Here is a 17,535-nt window from a genome sequence, read left to right as displayed (position 1 = left end):
CCCCGGCCTGGAGCCAATCTCGCCCTTCTCACCCACAGGCTCTCACCCTCTGGCCAAGTACCTGGCCTCGGTGGATAACAAATACAGCACTCTCTTCCTGGACACGGCATGGCGGGAGCTGTTCAGCAGGGCTGAGCCACCCATCGCAGGTGAGGAGCGGGGCAGGCTGGGGCCAGCAGTGCCTCGAAGGGGAGCCCAGCTCCCACCAAGGCCCTCACGGCTCTTTGCGCCCGCAGACACCGTGGACATCGCGGGCCGCGTCGCCCAGTTCATCGCCGGAGCCAGCCTCTCTCACCAGCTCCCCATCTCCGAGGCCATGCTGACGTACAAGCAGAAGAGGTGAGCGTGGTCCCGGGGAACCTGTCCTGCCTCACGCGGCCTCAGCCAGGGCTGTGGGAGACGGGGGACAGGCGAGTGATGCCTCGTGCTCTACTCCGCCGGCAAGCAGCGCGGTGCTGAGGGGAGCTGGGGTTCCACAGCAAGAGGCGTGCAGCGCCGTTCCCTGCCACCCCCTGATGCGCTCGGCCCCTCCAGTAGCTGTGGGCTGTGACGACCCCGACAGTGGGGACCGGCTGCCAGGGCTGGGCTGGGCTGGGCTGGGGACCGCGAGCCGGCACTGTGCTGCCCAGGGGTTGACGCTCGTGTTTCAGCTGCGCTCTCACCTTTCCCTTCTCTTGGTTTCTGGCACCCAAGGAAGAGAAGTCTCTATTTTGATTTTTATATCAGGTATTGGCTTGTGCTTGCTGTGCCGCTGCCTGGCCCCCCCCCCCCCCCCTTTCTCCCCATGTGCGTCCATCCCTCTTGCCGTGCAGAGGAGCTGTGACCCCAAAGCGGGGCAGGGCTGCCCTCCCGCATGCAAGCCCTCTCCCAGCACTGGAGGGGGCCGACTCCTTGCCTCCTTGTGTAGTGTGCCCTGTGCTGCCATGTCGGGGACAGGGGGTCCCATGGGAGGGAGGGCAGAGGAGACTGTCCCAGGGGCCGTGAGCCAGCGTTGGCCCCAGCCAGTGCGGGGGTCTCTGGGCCACAAGGCTAGGCTTATGGCACACGGTGCTCAGCACGCCCAGACCCTGACCAGCCTCTCTTCCACGTGCAGCCCCGACGAGGACTCCTGCCAGAAGTTTGTACCCTTCGTGGGGGTGAGTGTGTTGAGGGGCCAGCAGGCAATTGGGGCTGGGGGGGGGGCAGAGAGGGGAAGTGCACAGCCCTGCTGATGCTGGGGATCATCTAACTCATCTGTCCTTGCAGGTGGTGAAGGTGGGTCTGGTGGAGCAGTCCTTCAGCGCCTCTGGTGAGTCCCTGGGAACCCCCAGTCCCTGGCTCCCTTCTCCACTGCGTGGAGGCCCTTGTTGGTGCCCCTCAACCCCCCCCGCACCAACCCACACTATTCCTCCCCAGTGGACTCGGATGATGCCACAGTCTGCACCCCCTCCCTTCTGAGCTCAGCGCCAGCCGCCGGTGGAGCAGCCCCCTACGGCAAGGAGACTGTGAGCACCCCACCGCCGTCCCCGTCTGTCAGCAGTGGCCTCTCCGGTGCTGGGTAAGGAATCCCCACGCAGTCTGAGGCAGTGGGTGCTGGGGGTGGCGGGGTGGGAGGGTTTGAGGTGCTCGCCGGCGAGGTTGCCACATCCTGGGGTTATCGGGCCAGCGTGCAGCTGCGTGCTCCACGGTGCTGCCCGTCTTGCCCAGGTCTCTGAGCCCCGGTGTGGAGGTGATGGGCCTGCAGGTGGACTACTGGACAACACAAGGGCTGGACAGGAAGAAGGAGGGCGAGAAGCGGGAGACGGGTATCAAGAACACGCTCAAGAGCAATTTCCGCTCACTCCAGGTCAGCCGCATCCCCGGCACGGGGGAGCTGGTGCCCCCGAGCACCATGGCCATGACCGTGGTCACCAAGGAGAAAAACAAGAAAGGTAACCAAACCCGCCCTAGGGTGCTCTCTGGCTGTGGGGGCCACAGCCTGTTGCAAAAAGGGCAGGGGGGGAGCCCGCAGGAGGGCAGGGCTGAGACCCGGCCCAGCGGGGGCCAGTCAGTGCAGCCAGCCCTGGGGTGAGGGCTCCCACCCGGGGCCAGGTGGGGATATCCTAACACTGGTCCTGTCTGTCCTTGGACCCCAGTGATGTTCCTGAGCAAGAAACCAAAAGAGAAGGACTTGGAACCCAAAAGCCAGGTCATCGAAGGGATCACACGCCTCATCTGCACAGCCAAGCACCAGAACACCATGTTGCGAGGTGAGGGGAGGTGCAAGCCCCACGGGGCTGTAGGGGGGGGGGGGGGGGGGGGGGGGGGGGCAGACGAAGCAGCACAGGCTGCCTGTGGCAGGGCTGCGCCTCACTGCACCCTCTCCCCTCAGTCTCCATAGATGGGGTGGAGTGGAACGATGTGAAGTTCTTCCAGCTGGCGGCACAGTGGCCAACGCACGTCAAGTACCTCCCTGTGGGCATCTTTGGCTACTCGAAGAGCGTGTGAGATGCAGGGGCTGCCCAGGGATGGAGCTGCGGAGGGTCGCAGGAGGAGACAGGGAGACAGAGACAGACTTGCTCTTGTCCCCTCTCTGCTGCGGCCCAGCCCCTGCCTGCTCTGCAGAGGGAGATAACACACCCGCACCGCTCCCTGTGGGCCAAGACCCGTGAAGGTGAGGCCAGTGAGACCGGGTCCGTGCACCCTCCAACACCAGCCAGGGCACCACGCCATCTGCCTCCCATGACCCCCAACAGCAGCCTGGGACAAGGGTTGGCACCAGCCAGCAGGGACCCAGAAAGGGCTCTGGGCCCCACTTTTCCCCCCCGACATGCCTGCCAGGCCAGCTCCCCAGCCAGCCGGGGCCCCAGCTGGGCTGGGCCCAGGCATGTTCCCCAGTGCTGGAGCCAGCAGGATTGCTCCTGGGGGGGGATGCAGGGCCCACCAACCTTGTAATATCCCCTTGCCAGCCCCACTGCCAGCCTCACGCTGCTGTGCCCGGCCCTGCCCCGCAGGGCTGAGCCTCAGCGGCTTTTGTAGTCCCCCTGCAGCCCCGCTGCCAAGGCTGGCAGAGCAGAGCGCGGCTGAGGCTGTCCCCCTCATTTCCCCATCCCTTCCCGACCAGCCCTGCCCCACGGTGCTGCCAGCTGGAGGTGTGGCATGGGGGCACCTGGGTTTTTTTTTTACAAGATTCTATTTTTTTTAAATTTATTGTACGGTTACTTTTCGGGATTAATTTTAATAAATTAATGCTGGTACCATTACAGCAGGGGCGTGTGTGTGTCCCTCCATGCCTGAGGAGAGAATGCGTACGGGCAGGGTGCGGCTACTACCACCACTCCAGCAAGCACAGCTCTCAGGGCTGCCCAGGGCACAGCAACCGGTGCTAGAACTGGGCTGCGTTTCCAGCCATGGGCCAGTTGAGCTCTCTGACAGACTATGAACCAGGCCTGGGTGGAGCTTGGCTCGTTTATTTAAAACAAAACCCACAAGTACGCAGGAAGAGACAGACTCAACCCAGCCTCTGTCCACTCAGCCCAGCCAGGTCCTTGTTTACCTGAAGGTGGAAAAAGTCTGTCTCCTTTCGGCAGAGGCCGGGCTTGCTGCCGTCTTGATCTCTACAGTCTGGAAGGCAACCTGGGGCTGGACCTGGGAGGTAGGGGGTGTTGTGGGTTCAGCAGAGATGTATTCCAAGACATGAGGCCTCTCCTCCTGGCGCCGGAGATAGCCCTGGTTCAGCAGGTGCAGGACGCAGGACAGCACGTCCACGCTGTGGCAGCAGAAGCTCAGGAATCGCAGCCCCGGCCCCAGCTCACCCTTCTGGCAGGCATCGATCACCTACAGCAGCAAGGGAGCCCCACGCTGCAGTGCGGCGCGGCACCGGGTGGCCCCTCTCTGCCCCCCTGCCCCCCGAGCCCTCCATACCCTAAACACCAGGTTGTCAATGTGCAGCTGCTTCTCCACCTTGAGGATGCGGGTGATGAGGCAGCAGAGGACGTTCCTCTTCCTTTCCAGGGCGCTGACGTCAGCCCTCTCTGCCCGCAGGTACCTCTGCCGGGGCAGCAGCCTCAGGTGGCGGCCGGAGGCACGGGCCAGGGCCGCCTGGTTCAGCCGCAGCGCACCTGGAGCTAGCACCCGACCCAGGGTCAGCCAAGCCCCGAGCTGGGCCCCGAAGGAGCCCCAGGACACCCGCGGGGCCGTCGGACCCGACCCCGGGCCTCCCGCCGCCGCCTTCGCAGGCGTCAGCCCCAGCCCCGGCCCCCCCCCAAGCGACAGCCCCACGCACAACCCCCAGCCCCACGCGCAGACCCGAGACCCAGCCGCCCACGCCAACCCACGCATCGCCCCCAGCCCTCCACGTGGCCTCGGGCCCCAACCCGACACACGGACCTGCACACTGGCAGACAAACTCGCCTCCCCTACCCCAGCACCCCCCAGGGGTACCCCGGCCCCACGCTCACCTCCCGGCGTGCAGCTCCGCACCAGGACGCCCTCGCCGTGGGTCAGCGGCGTCAGCGCGTGGTGCACCAGGTCGGCAGGGAGCCCCGTAGCCTGCAGCAGGGCCTCCACGGCCACCTCCTGCAGGAGAGCGTGGGAGGGCAACGGCCAGCCGAGACCCGCCAGCCGCACGTCCAGCCCCAAAGACCGCCGGAGACCCCGGCATCCTCCGCCTCCCTCGCCCCATCGTGGCCCCAGCTCCTACCTCGGCGCTGTTGAAGCACAGCAGGATGTACATCTGCAGCGTGGACACGTGGAGGACGCAGTCTCCAAACCGCAGTTCGGCGTGGCCCAGCCACGTCCACTGCAACCGCCGGGGCTTCGTGCACTCCCAGCCCAGCTGGCTCTGGCCTGCCAGAGACGGCGTCAGCGCAAGGGCCGGGGGCCAGCTCTGCCGGCCGCTCCCAGCGCAGCCCAGCGCTCCTGCCGCTCCCGGCTCCGCTGCCGCGGAGGACCCGGGCCCCGGCGAGACCCACGCCCGCTGCGGCGACACTCACTCCGCCGGCAGAAGTCGGCGAATTCGTCCAGCGGGGAGCTCAGCGCCGCCGAGAAAAACCTCCGGGGTTCATCCATATAGCAGAACGGGGAAACGGGCCAGCAGCGCGGGGACAGGGCTAGCACCTTCACCTCCGGCCCGTCCGCCACCGAGGCCATCCCCGGTGCCTGGGCACGTGGACACGAGGGCGGCTCACAAGAGGCCCCCGGGTCCCTGTGACGAAGGCGGGCAGCCCCCAGCCTCCCCGCCCCACCGGCAGGCACTCACCTCGTCCAGGCCCGTGTCCAGCTCCAGCAGCCGCTTGTCCCGCTCCTGCAGCTGGAAGAGGTAGAACTGCTGCTGGAGCTCCTCCGACTCAGCCAAGTTGCTCAGCATCTCCTGGGGGAAGCGGCTGGGGAAGCACAGCCCGATCTGCTCCACGATGGCTCCTTCCAGCCAGGACGGCCCTTGTGCCAGGAGCCGGTCCCCCAGGTAGTGCCTGCCACGGCCACCAGCGTCGGGTCAGGGGCCGGCCCGAGCCCCGCGACCATCGGCCGGCCGGCAGGAGACGGCGACGGCCCCGGCTCTGGCCTCACGCCGAGGCGCAGGGGCCCGGCAGCACCCGTCTCCCCTCCCCGTGCCGGAGCCGGGAAAAGCAAAGCGGGAGCACCGCTGCCGCGCCAGCCCGGGCTCAGCCACGGCCTCGGCACGGCCTGCGCCTCCCGCGCCGCGCCAGACCCTCCGGTCCCGCGGAGACGCGGCAGCCCTCGGCCCCTCACCGGTAGAAGTGCTCGAAGGTGTGGGCGAGCTCCAGGCCGCTGAAGACGACGAAGGGCTCCAGGATCCGCTGCAGCCGCTGCAGCGGCCCCGTGCCGCCCGCAGCCCCGTGGAGCTCCTGGATCTGCGCGTCGAGGTAGCGGGCGAACTGCTCGCTCACCTGCGGAAGGGACGGGGCCGGCTGTGGAGGGAGCTCGCCGGGTGGCCGCGGGGAAACGTCCCCGAGGGGAACGTCCCCGGGGGGAACGTCCCCGAGGGGAGCACCCGGCGAGCCCCGGGGCTCTCGGGCAGGGGCCGAGGGTGCCCGGGCGCCAGGTCCGGGCAGGAGCGCGCCGGCCCCGGTGCCACGCTCCCTCGACTCACGTGCAGGGCGGTGAGGAAGGAGAGCTGCAGCAAAGCCCCCGCGAAGCCCTGGCCCAGGGCCAGCACGAAGGCGGCCCGCTGCCCGAAGAGCTCCTCCGTGGCGCCGCGCAGGCGCTGGTACAGCCCGCAGTATCGCTCCACGAGGTCCGGCGCCTGCCCCGCCGCCTCCAGGAACCGCTGCACCTGCGGGATGCGGCGCGACAGGGCTGAGCCCCGCGGCGGGACGTGCCCGTGGCCCGCGGGAAGGTCCGCGGCCCCAGCCTCGCTCCGCCGACGCTGACCGCCCAGGTCCCGGCCGGGGGATGACCCGAGGCCCCGGTGCAGCCGCGGGCGAGCCAGAGCTTGCGGCGAGGCGGGAGCGCAGCCCCGAGGGGTGGGCAGGGGCTGCGGGGGGCCAGACAGCTGCCCAGCAGAAAATAAGCGGCGCGACACCGTACCCGTCTCCCGGCCTGCAGCACGAGCCCGGCCAGGGGGGCGAGTGCAGCGGGGCTGCCCCCACACCCCTCCGGGCCCCGCGGGGGCCAGGAACAGCCCCGCTCCCCCCTACGCCCGCCCGGTGCGGGGTCCCACGCGCCCTCTCCGGCCCCCCAGGCTCTACCTGCCGCTGCACCACGCCGCGCCAGCACTGCGAGATGCCCCGCAGGCCGCTCGCCTTCTCCACCGCCGCCTTCGCAGCCCTGGCCGGCACCTCCTTGTTCTTCCCCTCCTTCCCGCCTGCCGAGGGACGACCCCGGGCTCGGCGCGCTGACCGCCAGCGGCCTCCCCCTCGCCCCGGGAGCGCGGGGCAGAGGAGGCGCCGGGAAGCCACGGCCACGAGCCCGGAGCCCCCCGTGCCGCAGGGCCGTCCCCGGAGCTCCCCGCGGCCGCAGCCTGGCGCTCGGGACCACCCCTCGCCCGGCCCCACGGGACGGCGGCCCCTCGCTCACCGGCCGCCCTCGCCTCCTCCGGCTCCGGGCCGCCGGGGTCCACGTGCACCAGGAGCTGGGTCAGGCGCCGCACGCGGGAACCGAAGACGGCGCCGCGGCTCGCGGCGCAGCCGGGCGGCTCCACGCTCTCCAGGTACTCGCTCAGCAGCCAGGCCAGGGGGCTGACGCCGCGCGGGTCTGCGAGGCCAAGCAAGCTCAGAGCGGGGCGCCTCGGCCCGGGGCACGGCGCCGACGGGCCCGGGAGAGCGCGGGGTACCTGGGCTGGTGATGCTCTGCACCAAGGGGTTCACCAGGGCCTCCCAGCACGTCCTGCCCAAGGCGCGGGCCGCCTCGTCGTCGGGAAGGAAGCGGTCGGCGAAGCCCTGCTCGTGCCGCAGCGCCCGGTTCAGCCTGCAACAGCGACCGGGCACCTGCTGACGGCTGGGGGGATCCCCCCGGGAAAGCGGAGCGCGGCCGTCGCTCCCCGCTCTGCCCCTCGCCAGGAACGACGGCTCAGCGGCCCCGCTCGCCCCCAGCAGCCGGGGGGCCGCGCGGCGCCTGCGGCCGCAAGATCCCACCTGCGCCTGCCCCTGCGTGCCGCCTCTCTCCGGGGGGGGGGGGGGGGCGGTGAGCTGCGCCCACCTGCCCAGCTTAAACCTGGGGGACCCCGAGGTGGCCCCGGCCCCGCGGGACACCCGGCCGCTCCTCTCCCGGCCCCGCAGTCCCCTCGCGGGCTGCCAGCACCGTCCCCCCGGGCCCCCGGGGACGCGACGGCGCGGCCAGGAGACGACCCACCTGCCGAAGAGCTGCAGCAGTCGCCCCCGGTCGCGGCAGATCTCCTGGCACCAGGCGTGAGCCCGAGCGGTGCAGGAGAGGAACGTCCGCCGGCACAGCTGCTCCTTGAAGATGGGCCAGAAAGTGGGCTTGGGACCCAGCACCTCGATGCCACGCACACGCGTGTCGATGCCGCCCTGCGGGAGAGCGCGACCCTCAGCTCCTCAGGCCCCCGGCCCCCCGCGCTGCCGCCTCCCCGGCCCGGCCCCCCGCTCCCCTACCTGCTGGCACCGCTTCACCCGGATCTGGATGACGGGCCAGAAGCGGGTCATGTTCTCCAGCAGGATCACTCTGCTGTCTGAGGGCAGGACGGTCACCTGCAGGCGGACGGCGAGCCCTCAGCGCGCCGCAGCGCAGCTCCTGCCATCCCCGCCCCCCCGTGGGACGCCTCCCAGAGCCCCCGCGCTGGGGCCAGACCTTCGCGGGGCGCAGCGAGGACCGGCCCGCCGCTCCCGTGGGGCCCGAGCGGCCCCTGCGAGACTCACCGCGTTGAGCTCCGTTCTGACGGTGGCCGGGCTGTCTCCCCCCAGCACCACGACGCGGGCCGGCATGTAGCTGGAGTCCTCGCTGGCCACCAGCATGCTCATCTCCCTGCGGCACAGCGAACGCGGAGCTGCCCCGCCGGCCCCACGCGCCGCTGCCCGCGTCCGGCAACCCCCGGGACGGGGACCGCTGGGGCAGGGCTCGCGCGGACCCCCAAAGCCCTCTCCTCCCCGCGCGGCCGCCGGCCCTCCTGGCCCCGAGACCCCCCGGCCCAGCCCCACCTGACCACCACGCCGCACTGCATGTGGACGGTGATGAAGTGGGAGCCGGTGCTGCCGTTCGACTCCCAGTAGGTCTTGGGGTTCCTGTCCGTGAGCTTGCTGGCCCGGTGGGGGTTGGAGGAGACCTGCACCTTCTCCCAACACTTGTCCTCCTTCACCTCCACGCTGGAGCCTGCGGGGAGAGCACGGGGAGCCTCCGGCCGCCGGGCCGGCACGCGGCGGGCACGGGGGGGGCCGGCTCCCGCTCCCCGCGCTCACCTCGGCACAGGTTGCGCAGAAAGACGTCAAAGAAGGGGATGCCGATGGGCCGGTGGCTCCGGCGGTGCTCCTCAATCTGCCCCAGGACCAGCTGCGGGACGGGGCGAGGCTCTCACCGGGGGCCCGGCGTCCTCCTCCCCTCGCCCGCCGCGGGGCTGCGGCGGGCAGAGGGCCGCCCCTCGGTGCCGGGGACCCACCTGGATGCAGCCGGCCAAGATGCTGGTCGTCAGCTTCTTGTAGAGGCTGGCGTACTTCTCGCAGTCGATCACCAGGTCGAGCAGGGCCGGCGCCAGCGCCGGGGCCGTGCCGTGCTTGTCCAGGGCTTTGGACAGAGCCTCGCGGGCGCCCACGCGGCACATCACCACCGCGCAGTCCTTGCTGGCGGTGGCCAGCCGGTGCAGGAAGCCGACCACCTCCTGCACCACCTGCGGAGCAGGCGGCGCTGAGCGGCCGGGCCGGCGCCGGGAACCCGCCGGGCCCCGGCAGCGGGGTGCCGCGGCGCTCCATCCCCTCCGCCCCGGCAGCGCCCGCCAGAGCCCGGCCGGCTGCGGCGCCGGGCACGCCAGCCAGCGGGACCGGGGCCCCCTCACCTCCCGGTCGCCGCTGTGGGCGCTCAGGGAGGACAAACAGGGCTCCACGCACTCGTGCCAGGGCAGCACGTCCTCCTGGTAACCGTCCAGGAACTTGTTCAGGATCCTGAGTGACGACAGAGGGGGCCCACTCAGGCCGGGGCACGCCGGCAGCCGTGCCAGAGGCAGCCCTGCTTCTCTGCCCCACCTGCAAGGCCGGCACCCCCAGGGACTGGGAGCCGAGGCTCCCCAGGCACCCGGACACCCCCCAGGGACTGGGAGCCAGGGCTCCCCAGGCACCCGGACACCCCACCGGCACCCAGGCACGCGCCGCTCTGCCCCCGCCCGTCCCTGCGCCCCAGGACGCCCCGATCGGCACCCGCCTACGCGCTGGGGTGCCCCTGCCGAAGGAGGACAGCCCCCCCGCGACCCACAGACACGCGCCGCGTCCCCCCAGCACCGCCGCCAGCGCTCGCACGCCTGCCGCGGAGGACCCGGACCCCACCGCGTCCCCCCGGACCCACCTGAGGACGCTCAGGCTCGCGCCCTTCTCCGCCCCCAGCAGCTCAAAGCCGCGCAGCAGCAGCCTGAAGCACCTGGGGTCCCGCAGCAGCCGGGCCGCCTCGCCGGAGGGGACGGGGCCCTCGCCGCAGAGCTGCCGCTCCAGTGCCACCACCACCTCCTTGGACGAGACGCCGTCCCCCAGGCCGCCCAGCAGCGTCCGCACGCCCCGCAGGTCCAGCGGGGCCTCTCCGCCTGCCGCGACAAGGACGCGCGGGTCCCGCTGCAGACACCGCGGCCCCCGGGCTGCTCCGCCCCGGCCGGGGAGCCGGCCCTGCCCGCCGCACCCGGGGGCCCGCGGCACGGCGGCGGGCGCGGGCGGCACGCTACCTACCTGCCGCCTCCGGGCCCGGGGGCAGCCGGTGCTCCGCCAGGCGGTTGATGGCGCCGAGGGCCAGCATCGCGTGAGGGCAGCCGGCGCTCTGCCCGTCCCGCCAGCAGCTCTGCAGCACCCCGGGGAGGTCGCAGCTCGCCAGCTGCTCCGCCAGGCCCCGGTGGCCGTCCATCAGCATGTTCACCACCAGCAAGCCGTTCCGCACGCCCGAGGAGCCCCTGAAGGGACAGAGCCGCGCGGGCGCCTTCCTCCCCCGAGCACGGCGAGCCACCGGCCCGCCTCGCCCGTCCCCCCGGTGCCGAGGGCGTCCCCCCGCCCCCAGCCCGCGCCCTCGCTCTGCCCCTACCCGGGGACCCTCCGCAGGGTGCTGACGGCGGCGGGGATGGCGCTCAGCAGGCCGGACGAGCCCTCGCCGGAGGCAGAGCCGATGCTGGCGAAGATCTCCCGCATCATCTGCGCGTCGGCGTGGTTCAGGGGCTTCCCGCCGGCTCCTCCCGGCTCGCCGGCCGCGGCTCCCACCAACACCTTCAGGGCCTGCGAGGTCGATGGCGCTCAGGAGGGCGGCGGGCGTCTCCGCCGCACCCGGGCGAGCCGGCGCCCTGCCCGCCCGCCTACCGCATCCCCGCCGCCGCGCTCACCGCCAGGCCGGCCTGCTGCACCAGGGCGGAGGAGGCGTGCTGCCGCATGCAGGCCAGCACGGCCCGCACGCCGCCCTCCGTGGCGAACGGCACGCGCCAGTCGTACTTCGCCATCAGCGCGGCCAGCAGCCGCAGCGTCACCGCCACCAGGGCCTTCTCCGCCGCCTCGGCGCTCAGCAGCTCCGCCGCCGCCTTCGCCAGCTTCTCCCTGCGCGGGAAAGGACACCTCGGGAGGAGCCTCCCGGCGCTGCCGCCGGCACGCCGGCACCCCGGGCCCGGCCGGCCGCCTTCTCCCTGCCCACGGGCCTCTGCCGCGCCGGGTCAGCCCCAGGAACGAGCCGGCCTGGGACAACGGCGCTCGAGATCCGCCTCTCTTCTCGCCGAGCACGCGGGGACGCGCCGGCCGCCGCGCTTCCGCTGCCGCCTCCGGTACGGTACTGTCCCCCGCCCTGCCGACACAGCCCTCCCCAGCCAGCGCGCAGGGCTGTGCGGCACCCCACGGCTCACCCAACGCTCCTGGTCCCCAGCCCGCCCTGGGCTCTGCCGACTTGCTGCTCGGGCTCGGGCTCCTCCTCCAGGATCTTCACGATGTGCCTGAGCCCGGCTAAGCGCAGCCCCACCTCCGAGCTGCTGCTCTGGACCACGTCCACCACGGCTGCAATCTTGGCCGCCGAGCCCCTCTCGCTCGCCCCCTCGCAGATGCCCAGCGCTGGCGGGAGGGAGACGGGCACGCAGGCGTTAGGGCAGCAGTAACACCCCCAGCAACTCCCGGGGTGCCCAGCACCCGCAGACCCAGCACCCACAGGACCCCCCGCCCCAGGCAACCTCTGGGCGCCTGGCCTCCCGTGCCCTGCCCAGAGCCTTCCTCCGACGAGGCAACGGTGCCGCCTTCAGCACCGCGCGTGCGCCCCAGCGCCTAGCAGGCGATTACCTTTGATCTGCTCCTCCGTCACCTCGGGGAAGAACAGCCCTTCCCTCTCCAGGAGCTCGCTGAACAGCTGGGAATCCGACTTTGCCGCCGCAGCGGGGGCTCGGGGCGGCACCGTGGCTGCGGAAAGGTCTTCCTTCGCCCCCGTGGCTTCAGGGCCAGCGCTCCTGCAGCCGGCACCCTCCGAGGACACCGCGGTGCCACCCCCGCCATCCTGCTCGGCCCCCCTGCCGAGGAAGTATTTGCCGTAGATGTGGGAGCCGCGCAGGTCACACTGAGCGCTGCCCTGGCACCGCTGCTCCAAGACCCGCAGCATCTTCCGGGCCAGCTCCGCGGGTACTGACAGCTGGATCAGGGCTTCTTCATCCACCTCCGACAGCTGGACAGATGGGGTCACGTTAACCCTCACGGACTCACCACAGACCCCGCGCCCCGCTCCACAACGGACAGAAAGGCTGCACCGCCGGAGGGCCCCGGGGCCATTCCCCAGTGCCACCCTCCCCTGGCTGTCCCCAACCCAACTACCACCAGCCCAGACCTCCCACCGGCACTCACCACCCAACCGCAAACGGCGGAATCACCCCGCGGGCTTGCCTCACCTACCCAAACCTCGCCGGACACAGTCACCCTTCCAGGGTCACGGGAGACCGCGTTTCCTCCCATCTCTCCTCACCCCGTTGCTGTGCCCAGCTCCCCACGCTCTCGCCATCCCCGACTCACCCTCCCCTTTCAGTCCCGGTTCTGCCCCGTTCAGGCCATCCCTGCACAACTCACGCTTGCCATCTCCTCCTCCGCGCCCGGTCCCTTCCCTATCGCTCTCCCTCGCTCCCTCCCTCTCATTTCCCCGCTGCAGGCTCTGGCCCTTACCGGCTCTCCCTGGTCCTGCTGGATGAGAGAGATGATCTCTTTCTGCTCCTGCACTTCCAGCTTCTTCACGAAGAAGAGCAGCTCCCACCACTCGGCACGGCTCAGGGCCTCTGCAGCCTTCGTCGGCTGCTCCCCCAGGTAAGGCAGAGAGTACAGGCCCCCAAAGGGCTTGCAGAAAAACGGCTGCGCAACTGCAGGAGAGCAGAGCAAGGAAGGGCACTGTCAGCTCTGCCAATTCCCCCATCCTCTGCTGCACACCCCACATTCCCCAGGGAAAGAGCTCGTGCGGACCGTCTGGGCAGAAGAGGTCCCCACCGTCCCACAGCCTGCTGCGGGAAAGGGAGGTGACAGGAGGGCAGCGAGAAAGGGGGAACGTGCTGGGAGGAGACCCCAGAACCTGCAGAGATGGGGATTACCATCTTCACTAGAACCTCTTTGGGCTGTAGAACAGAAAATGCACACGCTTAAAGCGGGCGCCTCTAGCTCACTGCTCCCCCAGCCTGTTCCCACGGTGCCTGGACCAGCCAGGGCAACGCACTCGGACACCCGGCACCAGCAGAATCCACAGTGCCAGCGTGCAGCCACAGAAAGGCTGGGGAGAAAAGCTGCAGGCCCAACTGACAGGCTGCTCACCTGCTGCCAATTTGTGGTTGCGTGTCAGGGCGGACACCTTCTCCTGGCCCTCATGCTCCTCTTGCCCCGAAGGGCCGATGATCTCCACCATGTGCCAGTGAACCCAGTAGGTACAGCCTAGGGCTTGCCAGTACACCTGAGAAGGAGAGCCCAACGCATACCCAGCTGAGGGAAGGCAAGCCCAGCCCCGCTGTTCCCACGCAAGGCTGCGTGCTTCCTACAGCACAACAGAGCTAGACGGGCCCCTCGACAGCCCCTGCCCTCCCAGCAGAGGATACCTGCACGGGCGGCGTGCCATCGTTGCTCTGGCGGAAATCACCCTCGTCACCCGCGCTGACCTGCTCGTAGTCCTCCAGCATGCGTACCCTCATGCCGCGCGCCAGGTTCGCCTGCACGTACTCGACGTAGCTGCTGCGGCTTGGGAAGGCCGAGCGCGTCTTGAAGATGCTGGGCTCTTTCGGTGGGGGAGCGGGAGCTGCTTGAGCAGCGGTGCAGGATGTGACCCTATGCTGGAAGATAGAGCGGGTGGTGCGAGGCCGTAGCTCCTGTCGGGGCAGCGGCTCTGGCTTGTGGCCGTGGTCCCAGCCCATCACGTGCACCAGCTCCAAGATGAGGTTTGCCATAGCCATGCTGAACTCAAACTCCTGCTTCACACGGCTCCTCTCCTCAGCGAGCGGGCTGGGCACGACGCAGTCCTGCTGCTCCCCTCCCTGCTCCACGCCACTGCTGAGCTTGTCCATCAGAGAAGTGACACACAGGTAGCGCTTCACTAGAACGAACAGCAGCTTCCCGGGGATCTGCAACAAGCACGGCTGTCAGAATCGAGCCTGCAGAGCCCCTCCAGCCCCCGGCTCTCCCGGAGCCACCAGCTCATCCACAGTCAGGCTCCCACGATAGCTCCAGACCAGCAGGCAGCAGCAGAGACCTCTCAGCCCACCCTCATCTCCCTGCTCAGAGACAAGGCTCTCCATGTGCCCCTCCACCACCCCCCAGCCTCACACCAGCCCAGATCCTGTGCCAGCTCTCCCCACGGCCAGTCCTGCTCAGCTGCCCACTACCTACTACCCTCCTGTCCTAAACAACGACACCAGCTCTGGCCCCCTCACTCTCAGCCCTCCTGACCCCTAAAACCCACAGGCCCAGGGCTGACAGGACCTGCCGCTACCTGGGGAAGGTGAATCCCCTCAAAGGACATGCAGTGCTCTTCAGACGATGTTGTCTCGGCAAACAGCTCCAGCAAGGTGTAGCGACTGTCGAAGTCCATGTGCTGCTCAATGCCATCCTGCTGGCTCAGCGACAGCAGGACATGGGCCCAGCTCCCTGCGACAACAACAGAAACTCTTCAGGCCTCGCAAAGATAACCCTCACCCCACCCTGCCTGCACGATACAGACTTGCAGGCAAGGAACAGCTTTGCTGCTCACTGTCACCTGGAACCACCTTCCGTCCTTTAATCTGGATTGGCAACATTTTGCTCCACTGAATGACACTGCGTTTTTTCCACCCCTAAAGCTGCGAGATTCCCCCAAAGCAGCAGCCCCAAATAAACGACTCCAGAACAGAGTTCCAGAAAAGAAAGAAGTTCAGTTTTAACCTGAATCAGCCACCCATCTGCCCACTGGAGAACCACATGAACCACACTCCCTCACTAGGACAGGGAAAGCCAGATCTCTTGTGGGACACACCACCACTAGCAACCTTCCAGGTACACCCAAGCCTCATCGGGCAGTTCCGAGCCACGGCAGCTCCTCTCAAATGAGAGGACTGGGAAAGGACCAGCCTCCACCCACCAGGGCCTAAGGAAAGGCTCCCGGCCAAGAACAGGCCAGAGCCTTTCCGATTGAAAGCATGCAGCAGAGACACCCCGACACTCTGCCAAGCCCCTTGGCATAAGTCCTCCCAACAGTTAATCAGCATCCCAGCTCAGGAAGCTGTCAGGGGAAAGAGTTCCCAAGTCCTAAAGCACCCCAGACAACTATGACCGAGGAGCCCCTTGGAAGCTCCGGTCTGATCCTTCCCCTTTCGCCAACAAGCCCCAGGACACACTGCTTCCCAGGCATCCCACGCCTACAAAAGGACTGGCACCCCTCAGCTGCCCAGCAGCACCTCCTCAGCTGCACTGAGCAGCAGCAGCAGCAGCAGCAGCCCCCACCTGCATCGTGCGAAGCCAGGGCCCTCAGCATCTTGCCGGCACTGCGGCGGATTTGCTTCTCCTTGTGGCACAGCATCTTCATCAGCAAGTCGAGGGCTCCCGTCTCCTTGAAGGCGCCCGCCAGCGAGCCAATGCTGGCGTACGCGCTCAGCACGTGGATGGTGTTGAGGATGGAGGACTCCGGGGCCCCGGTCTCAGCCATCTGCCGGCCAGCTCGCTGCGCCAGGCTCCTGACATCAGCCTTCATCTCCAGCAGCGAGGCTTCATCCAGCGGGACATCTGCAGCGAACGGGCTGGCTGCCTTCTCCTCTTTCACCCACTGCCCTTCCAGCTTCCTCTTGCCCAGCAGCGCCGGGCAGCTGGCACAGACCTCTTCTGCAGACATCCACATCGAGATGTTCTCCGGCTTGGTCTCTGCAGAGGAGGCACTGCTGCCTTCCACTGCTCTCTCTTCCAAGCTGATGATACTCCACTGGATCAGGTACTCGGGCTGGCCGTCGTGGCCTCGCCGCTGCCGGAGCAGCTCCTCTGGGTAGGCCTGCAGTTTGGCTCCCAGGTGCACAAGCAGGTTGCCATTATGCTTTTCATTCACCATGGCAGAAAACGTGCCTGCGGAGACAGAGGGGGAGCTGGAGCTGGGGAGAGGCGGCTGAGGCCACAGGCTTTGCTACGGCTAGAAACCTATCATCCTGTGGCTCTCAGTGCTTGTAACGTGGCAGCATGACAAATAAAACATGCTAGTTGCACTGCCCGTACTCAAGGTCAGCGCTGTAAGCCCCTAACACAACAAGATTAATAAAGCATAACATACAGCTCATTTTCTCCTTGGAAAACAGCACACGTGGAACAACAAGATAACAGAGCAGGACAGAGTGATCTTTAGACCGTTAAACGGGCTGTGGGCATGGCAGGAACAGGGACAGCACTGCCCAAGGAGGCCAGCTATTCCCAGGAAGCTCAACCGTAAAACCCGGCTGTGGGCTGACAGAGGTCCCCCAGCCCGGTGGAACACCCATCCTGGCCGTGAGTGCCAGCGCAAGCCTGGGCTGGAGGGCTCCGGGGCTCATCACCCGACCGGGAATAGAAGCACAGCCCAGGAACAGGCCCGTGCCCGGGACACGGATGCTGCAGGCGAGCGGCACGGCACCGCAATTACCGGGGAGCGGGTTTCCGTGGCCCTGACGGCAGCAATAAAGCTCCTTCTAAGCGTGGGGCCAAGCGAGACCTCCCAGCGCACCGAGAAGCGCCCGACCCGGCCCGACCCGGTTGCCGCAGCCCCGGCCCCGGGCCGCCTCACCTCGGGGCTCCGGTCCCGAGGCCTCCCGTGGGTCTCCCCCAAAAAAAGGAAAAGACCCGAGAGCACCCTAAGACAGCTCCGCTCCAGGTGCTCACCAGGCCAGGCCGTTTCCCAACCCGCTTCCCTCCGCCGCGGGACCGGGCCAGACCGGACCGAGCCGCCTTACCTCCAACACCGCTTCCACGCCGCTTCCGGGTTGGCGAGCGCGCATGCGCGGTGGCCCCCCCCGACGGAAGCCGGACGGGGCCAAAATTCTTCCGCTAGCGGTCCGGTCCCTGCTGGCTGTCCCGGGCCGGGGGGTACCGGGATGCGGGGGGGGACACGGCGTGGAGCTGGGGCAGTTCAGGACCGGTGGGGGGGGGGAACACGGGGAGCTGGGGGGTGTGAGGGGCACTTGGGAGGCAGCGGGCTAGGGGGGTGTGGGATGGGGAGGGCAGCGAGGGAGGCGGGCAGCACCGGGGACGGTGTTACCGGGGCTGGGAGGTGCTGAGGTCCGTGTTCCCCAGCTGCGCAGGAGGTCACCCTGGCTGGCAATCACCCTCCTGCTTTACCGCACGGCTGTCCCGCTTGCCTTCACCGCTTCGCAAGTCGAGGCGGGGAGGGGAAGAGCCTGGCTGTCCCGCAGTCAGGCTCGGCACGATCGTACGGAGCTCGGTTTGATCCCACCGAGACCCCCACTCACCCCAAGCTCAAGCCGAGGTAGCCCACAGCCCCACACTCATCTCT

General features: G+C 68.8%; 2 protein-coding genes across 6 annotated transcripts in view; one reads left to right on the top strand and one right to left on the bottom strand.

Moving 5' to 3' along the window:
• Positions 1-3,221, top strand: part of LOC115350203 (phosphofurin acidic cluster sorting protein 1-like) — a 78,543-nt gene extending 75,322 nt beyond the window's left edge. For 4 of the 5 annotated variants that reach the window (XM_030035584.2, XM_030035582.2, XM_041128252.1 and 1 more), the window contains exons 17-25: positions 39-149; positions 237-339; positions 694-726; positions 1,094-1,136; positions 1,246-1,288; positions 1,396-1,537; positions 1,687-1,910; positions 2,115-2,228; positions 2,351-3,221. In XM_030035584.2, the coding sequence (XP_029891444.1) occupies positions 39-149; positions 237-339; positions 694-726; positions 1,094-1,136; positions 1,246-1,288; positions 1,396-1,537; positions 1,687-1,910; positions 2,115-2,228; positions 2,351-2,466 (929 nt within the window). In that variant the 3' untranslated portion in view covers positions 2,467-3,221. The remainder of the gene's footprint in view (positions 1-38; positions 150-236; positions 340-693; positions 727-1,093; positions 1,137-1,245; positions 1,289-1,395; positions 1,538-1,686; positions 1,911-2,114; positions 2,229-2,350) is intronic. The other variant, XM_030035583.2, reaches the window with a different exon arrangement.
• A 191-nt stretch (positions 3,222-3,412) lies between these two features.
• Positions 3,413-17,021, bottom strand: LOC115350202 (cullin-9-like). Its single transcript, XM_041128251.1, is given in 30 exon segments — positions 3,413-3,795; positions 3,883-4,079; positions 4,419-4,615; positions 4,617-4,806; positions 4,953-5,118; positions 5,219-5,429; positions 5,710-5,867; positions 6,071-6,253; positions 6,669-6,784; positions 6,997-7,173; positions 7,253-7,386; positions 7,771-7,946; positions 8,031-8,126; positions 8,295-8,400; positions 8,574-8,745; positions 8,832-8,922; positions 9,029-9,256; positions 9,422-9,527; positions 9,925-10,156; positions 10,296-10,513; positions 10,642-10,829; positions 10,934-11,141; positions 11,441-11,642; positions 11,865-12,240; positions 12,729-12,919; positions 13,362-13,497; positions 13,640-14,158; positions 14,527-14,681; positions 15,513-16,121; positions 16,976-17,021. Coding segments are annotated over 29 exon segments (6,009 nt in total). The 5' UTR covers positions 16,108-16,121; positions 16,976-17,021; the 3' UTR covers positions 3,413-3,510.
• Between the last annotated feature and the right edge of the window lie 514 nt (positions 17,022-17,535).

This window comes from Aquila chrysaetos, chromosome 13, assembly GCF_900496995.4.
Source record: "Aquila chrysaetos chrysaetos chromosome 13, bAquChr1.4, whole genome shotgun sequence".
Classification (NCBI taxonomy): domain Eukaryota; kingdom Metazoa; phylum Chordata; class Aves; order Accipitriformes; family Accipitridae; genus Aquila; species Aquila chrysaetos.
This window is presented reverse-complemented; position numbering and strand designations above follow the sequence as displayed.